This window comes from Salminus brasiliensis, chromosome 2 (assembly GCF_030463535.1).
Source record: "Salminus brasiliensis chromosome 2, fSalBra1.hap2, whole genome shotgun sequence".
Classification (NCBI taxonomy): domain Eukaryota; kingdom Metazoa; phylum Chordata; class Actinopteri; order Characiformes; family Bryconidae; genus Salminus; species Salminus brasiliensis.
The window spans coordinates 5,344,404-5,352,035 of record NC_132879.1 but is presented as its reverse complement, the minus strand read 5'-3'; the positions used below and the strand labels follow the sequence as shown (position 1 = coordinate 5,352,035).

Below are 7,632 nucleotides of genomic sequence, written 5' to 3'. Positions count from 1 at the left end.
GTCTGTTGGGTGGTACTGTTCAATAAAGCCAGTATTGTACTGAATATGGTACACTGACGAGAGAGATAGAGAGATAGAGAGAGAGAGAGAGAAAGAAAGAAAGAGGAGGTTTGTATATCTGTCAGGGGAACATCGTGGAGTTGCTCGGTGGAGCGTACAGATATACAACTGTGTCCAAAAAAGGGAAGCTGGATTAAAAAGTCCTCTTTGTGAGTGCCTCCTGCTTTCTGAAGATGCTACATATAGTTTTTGACAAAAGTTCTCCACAAAGTTCTCTGACGAAGACCGATTCGACGCTGCCAATGTCGCCTTTCACGTACGTTCCAGGATTCCTGAGCAAGAGAACAACAGCCGCTGCGAAGGGTTCCAGAAAACTGGCTGCGATCGGCTCTTGGTTTGGCAGTGAGCCGTGACTGGTCATCGCGTGTCGTCCTCGAACTGTATGTGTACCTGCTAGAAGAATGAACATCAGGAGAGATCAGGGTGCTTTTTTTTTTTTGATGTCAAGCCGATACAAGGTTTGATGCAAGTCCTCACTTTAAAAGAACACAAGGTCGACCACATACGGAGGCAAAAGGTTCAACAGACAGGTCTGACAAAGAAATATTGCAGGTTTGACGCTTTCGACTGGCTTTACTTGTATTCTCGCTCTTCTTCACCACAGTCCTTTGAGGGAAGCCAAAAAAGGTACAGTAGAAGCACGTAAGCAAATGTCTGATCTAGCCCTAAGCTTTCTTTAGAGTGCAACGGTTTCATCATGGGGCGGGGGTTGTTCTCATTTTGGCACGTACATCATCCGTCAGTCCAATGCTCGCACATACATACATACATACGTACATACACACAACAGGTTTTACAGTAAGGTAATAAAAGACTAAGATATCAGAAGTCAGAAGGGACTCGTCGACAGGTTGCCGCTGGAATTAGGTCATGTTGTTGGGCTGTATAGTTCATTTCCTTGCCTAGCTCTAAAAATACCAGAGAAATTCCGAGTGGGAGTCGTGGTGAGCGGGGCAACCTGTCAGAGCTCTGTTAAAGAAATTTGTTAAATTTGTTAAAACTACTTGTTTTTTTTCATATATTTTTTTCAAAATACACAGGAATCAAGGAAATCTTTTCACGTAGGAACGTAGTTCTTATTTCACGTATCTGAAAATTTGATAAAGTACATATTTAGATTTTTTTTTTCAACTTGTTTAGCTTAAATATATGCCTATAGATATGTAGTTTCCCCCATCTTTTCTCATTATAGCTCTGTCTGTTTACATATATACACAGCAGGTGACGTCAAAGGTAAGCGTATAAGGTGTGAAGGTCATTTCTTTATTATATATATATATATATATATATATATATATATATATATATATATATATATATATTTTTTTTTTTTTTTTTTTTTTTTTTTTATAGGTATTTTCTTTCAGCTCTACACTATACTGCGAGAGCCGCTGGGGGTCCTCTGTAGGGCTAAGCGGGGGTCTGGGGGGATGTACTGATGCGGATGGTTGTAGGGTGGCGGGGGCGGTGGCAGCGGGGGCTGGGAACCGTCCTTCTCCCGCTGGGGCCCGCCCCCGTCCGGCGAGCGCACGGGCGTGGAGACGACGGACTGGACGATCTGCTGGTGATGATGGTGGTGGTGGTGGTGCGCGGGGCTGTGGCTGAGGAAGGCCTCCACGCGCCCGTGGCCGCCCTTGTCCAGGACGATGACCTTGACGATCTGCTGGCACTGGATGAGCGTGTCGGGCCGCAGCTCACTCAGGGCGGCCACGGGCTGGTGGGAGTGCGAGGGCGTGGGGCTGACGCACTGCAGCGGCGGCTGATGCTGGGGCTGCGGCGGCTGGGGCTGCTGGTAGAGCTCCCCTCGGTGGTTAAGAAGGGCCACGCTCTCTGGGCTCCGCGGCTGCACCGCCGCTGCTGCCGCTGCCGCGCTGAGCTGGTACGTCTGAAGCCTGTTGTGAATTGACACCTAGTTTAGAAAACAGCCAGAGACAGCATCACATGTTATAAGACTCTCCTCCTTCTATGGCCATTAGCCCTCTGGTGAAAACACATCACAACAGGCATGCGTGGGGGCTTGGCGTGAGGGTGGGGAAGGGTTTGGTACAGGGGGTGGTGGGACGTCTCCTCAGAGTGGGACGGAAAGTTGGAATTGAGGTCATTTAGAGGTAGTTGGGGGTGGTGGGAGTGTCTGTGCAGCTCTGCTTGTTCTACGGGGCTAAACGAAATCAGTGGTGGTTGTTAAGGGGACACTGAGGGCCCCTGTGTCTCCCTTGGAAACCACTCCAGCATCACGGGGTCAGAGGGCATGTGGAACATTCATCTGCACGAAGGGTGTGAGGGACAGAGTGGTGGGGTGAGGGTAGGGGGGATAGGGGGGTTAGAATAGGAGGTCAAACATGGGGGCAGGTGAGGAAGGGGTGGACATCTACAGACGTCACAGGAGACACACGTCCGGAAGCATGCCTTCATTTCACAGTTCAGTTCAGTAAGCCTGCTCTTCCACACCTGACGGCTCATTAGGAGGCGATGTCTCACAAGCGGTCAGTTCGGTCACTCAGGCGCCTCTGGGCTACGGGACTTGGCTAAACTGCCGGAGCTTAAGCAAGCTGTTGTTTTTATGCTGCCTTTATATCAAGGGTTTGCTTGAGGGGTTACTTAACCTGGACGTACTGAAACTTTTCCCAGATAAAGATGACCAGCCAAGCTTTGTTGGTGCTCTACCGTAGCACTGGAGCTACGAGGCTAACACCTTAGTGAGTTGCACTGTGGTTTTAAGCGGGTTGAGAAATGTGTGGTCGTGTATTCATAGAAATAAATCTGGGTGACTATTGACTTCTAGTGTTTGTTAGCGAAATTAGCCTCCAACTCAAGCGCAAACCTAGAGAAGCAGAATTCGGACACCAACAAAGCTGGGCTGGTCGACTTCATCTGGGGAAAGTGGAAGTGGATTTTGACTGGAAGCATTATTTTAGGACTGATGTATGTAAGCTGAACTCTATTCTGATTGGCTGCCCTGGCTGAAGTGAGGAATACACAGTTCACGTTAGACTAAAATCCTCAAGAATTCCAATAACTCTACAAACTACCACTCCACCGTCAAATGAACTACTATGGTCTGACAGTAGTGTTTCATAATGTAAACGTGTTCATGGTTATGACATCACAGCCATGACGGATTAAAACATGGACCGAATGGACTAACTATAACTATAACTATAACTATAATTTATGTAGTACAAATTATATTAGTTCCAAACACAAGCAAAACGTAGGTTTCCGTGATATGACCCCTTTAAATACCCACTTCAGATCGCCCTGACTTCATAACAGCACAGGTGTAGGTTCTCAAAGGCTAACTCCAACCTCCTAAAGACCCACTGCACCCCTGTCCTGAGGATCCATCACTTTGATTGGTGGAGACATCCCACGGGCTGATTGAGTGACAGGGCGTCGGCCTATCCGCGGGCAAGAGGGGATGAGGCAATTTGAGGCGCGAGAAAAGAAAGTACGGAGCGTTCCGGTGATTATCTGTGCTCTGCGTGCCGGGCTGCCAGGGTAGAGCTCCTCAGGGACCTGGCCTGAATTCTCCATCTCGGGCTGACTGATGGACAGAGGCTGCGCGGGGTGAACACTCTCTTTTGCAGACTCTCTAAAAAGGCAAACACTCTCACTAGCGCTCTCCGAGAGAGCATCCCTCGTCCGTTTCCAATTATTTCCAGCCGCGATTAAATATTCATGAGGGGAGCGCTTTTGCCAGCTAGTGTGTCTTAGTGATCAGAGGATTGCTTAGGGTCTGTTTGCCTAGACTAGGGTTAGGGACAGTTTCCTGAAGGTTGCTAGGCTTTAGCTACGTGGTCACTAGGGTGAAAAAGGTGGTCGCTATGTTAGCACAGATGTTGCTTGGTGGTTGATGTTTAGAGATGTTTAGTGATTGCTAGTTGGTTGATATGGTGTTGCTAGGTGGTTGCTATGCTGTTGTTAGGTGGTTGCTATGATATCCCAGGTTATTGCCATGGTGTTGCTAAGTGGTTGCTAGATGGGTGCTCAAGTGTTGAGAGGTGGTTGCTATGATGTTGCTTAGTGGTTGCTTGGGTGTCACTAGGATGCAACTGTTAATGCTAGGTGGTTGCTATGCTGTTGTTAGGTGGTTGCTGTGATATCCCAGGTTATTACCATGTTGCTGCTAAGTGGTTGCTTAAGTGTTGAGAGGTTGGTTGCTATGATGTTGCTTGGGTGTTACAATGTGGTCACTAAGATAAAACTGTTGTTGCTAGGTGGTTGCTATGCTGTTGTTAGGTGGTTGCTATAATATCCCAGGTGGCTGCTATGATGTTGCTTAGTGGTTTCTAGGGTGTTACAATGTGGTCACTAAGATACAACTGCTGTTGCTAGGTGGTTGCTATGCTGTTGTTAGGTGGTTGTTTTAATATCCCAGGTGGCAGCTATGATGTTGCTTAGTGGTTTCTTGGGTGTTACAATGTGGTCACTAGAATGAAACTGTTGTTGCTAGGTGATTGCTCTGGTATTGCAGTTAGCTATTATGGTGTTGTTAGGTGGCTGCTATGAAGTTGTTTAGTGGCTACTAGTTAGTGGTAGCACATATGCCTGCAGTAGGACCCTAGGTGGTTGTTGTACCGTTGATGAGTGGTGGATAGGTGGTTGCACTGGTATCCCAGGTGGTTGCCATGATGTTGCTAAATGGATGCTAGATGGATGTTATGTTGCAAGGTGGTCAATATGGAGTTGCTTAGTAGTTGCTATGGTGTCTCATGTGATTGCTCAGGTGTTGCCAGTTGGTTGATACGGTACCCCATGTGGTTGGTTGGGTGTTACTAGTGTATTTGTATCCTCGTGTTGTGAGAAGGGTGCACAAATGCATTCATGCGTTGCTATGTGGAAACTGTACTGCAATTATTTGATGGCAAACTTCAGGAAGCTTGAGGAACGTAACCCTGATGAGTTCATTTGCAGAAGTTCCACAGATTGCTGCATGTCCTGAATAAGCGTGACTTTATTACGGAGAAAGTGCTTCTCCAAAACGAGCAGGATAACCCTAATCAAACTTCTTTACACACACACACACACACACACACACACTTTCTCACACATTCACACACACATTATGTAAACCGCAGTGTTTATTCCACTTGGGGTGACTCTCCAGCCTTTATAGGCTTACAGGCGTGTGCTGAGGTAGAATACATTATCGTCATTAAGGCAGTGGCAGCGCACTTAACATGGCAACACCAGAATTAAAATAACATTAAGAAAGTGCCACAAGCAGCGCTGATAAGATCTCGAGGGAGGAACATGGTATTAAAATGACAATGATGAGAAAATGGTTTAAAAGCCACTTTGCAAACCATGTTTAATTTGCTGTTTTGCAAATGTTTAGTCTGCAACTGGGAGAATCCGGCGAGAGTTTTATTACGGATGTGTTAAAAGTGTTACAGCTCTAATAAGTCAGAGTGGCCTGATAAGTGTAGATAGGCTCTGCTTATCTCTGATTCATTTGGTTAATTACAGCTCTGGCTTTGCTTAGTGTTATGCGATGCTTTCTGTATATATATATATATATATATATATATATATATATATATATATATATATATATAAACAGATCTGTGAGTTTACCATATAGGAGCACTGTGTAGTTCTGTAGTGCATTAGTTATTAGCCTCCTTTCAGCCTGTTTTCAGCACTGCAGTGACACTGACTGATGTGCTGGTGGTGTGTAAGTAGTGGGTGCTGCTGTGGTACGAGTGGATCAGAGGTTTAAGCACTTCAGGGTCACGGCTGGACTCAGAATAGTCCACTAACCAGAAACATCCAGCCAACAGCGTCCTTCCTGTGGGCAGCAGCGGCCTGTGAGCACTGATCTACAAGCTGTTCATCTACAAGCTGGACCGACTAGGTAGGAGTGTCTAATAGAGAGTGGACAGTGAGTGGACAGACATAGTGTTTAAACACTCCAGCAGCACTGCTGTATCTGATCCACTCATAGCACAGCAGTTTAACACACATTGTAAAAAAGTGTGTGTAATGTAGAAACGGGACTGAATACACACATACTCTAGTTTTCGTGGCGGGGAGGGTTCCTTTAAAAGCTCCCTCTCTGTCTTTATTTCGTCTTCCATTCTCTGTCTCAAGATGAGCAGTCTTGGTCTCAGTCTCTACACCACGTCTAGGGACATCCTCAAGTTATTTAGCAATAACGCTCTAAGCCCTTGCTAGGATTGGAACTCATGACCACCTCACACTTAAAGAGCAGCAGTTAGACTGTAGGGCCGGTGTAGAGCTATGAAACTACACTACATCTACAAAACAATTCACAGCTCTGAGTAAATTGACCTTTCTGTTTGTTTATGGACAGCAAGGAAATGTCCATGAGCAACAGCTTTTATTAGTAGCACAACTCTCTGTCTGTCAAACGACAGGAGATCATAGGTTTGAATCCCATCAACAGCACAGCCCTCCATGATCAGCAGTCTGAGAACAGGAGAAAGTGATAGGGGGAGTATTGACCTACACATGGGGATAAACAGTAAACCGACTGAGGGGGCGGAGCCACAGACTAAACATCTTACACATCAATATTTAATCAGTTTCAGCTGCAGCTCATTTACTAATGTTTTTGAGGCTCAGCTCAATATGGATTGTTGACCAGACTGAGGTGCAGAAGTAAAAAATGTTAGGAGAACTTAACCAAACTAAGGTGAGATAACTCAAATAACCCTCTGTAATCAGTTACTGTATCAGATGTATCCCAATTACATTACATTTGCACTATATGGACAAAAGTATTGGGACACCTACTTAGTCACTGTTTCCTCCAAAATCAAGATAAAAAAGAGTCTATCCTGCTTTCTCTCCAACCACCTATGTATAGGATGGAGTACCATCATTCCAGAGAACACAGTTCTTCCACTGCTCCACAGCTCAGTGCTGAGGGGCTTTATACCCCTCTAGCCCACGCCTGGCAAAAAGTTCATGTTTATCTGCTCCAGAGTCCTATTCCATTGGCAGCATTTCTCTAGAGGCACTATTTAAGCTGTGTAAGTGTGCATTTGCACATCTGTGTCAGCAATGGGTGCATCTTAAAGTAGCTGAATGCATTCGTTAGAAGGGGTGTCCACAAACATTTGGACATATGGTTTATTCTGTGATGGCCCAAGCCTGTTAGTGTGTCTCACTGCTTCTGAGCTCCATGTAACCCAGCTATAACCTTAATCTCAAATGCACACACACACACACACACACACACACACACACACACACACATGCATACACACATCTGCCCAATACTAAACAAACAACATTTTTCCTTGTGGAGAGCATCTAAATTTCCCCAGACAGAGACACGGACACTCTCGCTGGTCTCTAGGAGACGGCTGGCTTTTCCTCTGACCCCCCCTGTCCTGGCTGCAATGTGTTCCGACAGCACCGTAGCCCTCTGGGGAGGCTTGACATTTACGTGCAGCTTCACGGTTGGCGGAGGTGGGGGTTCTGCAGCACTCACTGAGCCCACGCTGTCACTCTGATCAACTCAGCACACAGCCACGGCAGGCCGCTAACACACTGCGCCCGGCAGGGGCAGAGACCCCAGCCTGGTCCACTGCAACCTGCTCC

At 46.4% G+C, this 7,632-nt stretch overlaps 1 protein-coding gene across 4 annotated transcripts in view; it reads right to left on the bottom strand.

Annotated features, from left to right (window-relative positions):
- Positions 1 to 1,403: 1,403 nt before the first annotated feature.
- The window catches only part of iqsec3a (IQ motif and Sec7 domain ArfGEF 3a), a 191,129-nt gene continuing 184,900 nt past the window's right edge, over positions 1,404 to 7,632 (bottom strand). For 3 of the 4 annotated variants that reach the window (XM_072674190.1, XM_072674191.1, XM_072674193.1), the window contains one exon: positions 1,404 to 1,969. In XM_072674190.1, coding sequence (XP_072530291.1) covers positions 1,430 to 1,969 — 540 coding nt within the window. In that variant the 3' untranslated portion in view covers positions 1,404 to 1,429. The remainder of the gene's footprint in view (positions 1,970 to 7,632) is intronic. The other variant, XM_072674192.1, reaches the window with a different exon arrangement.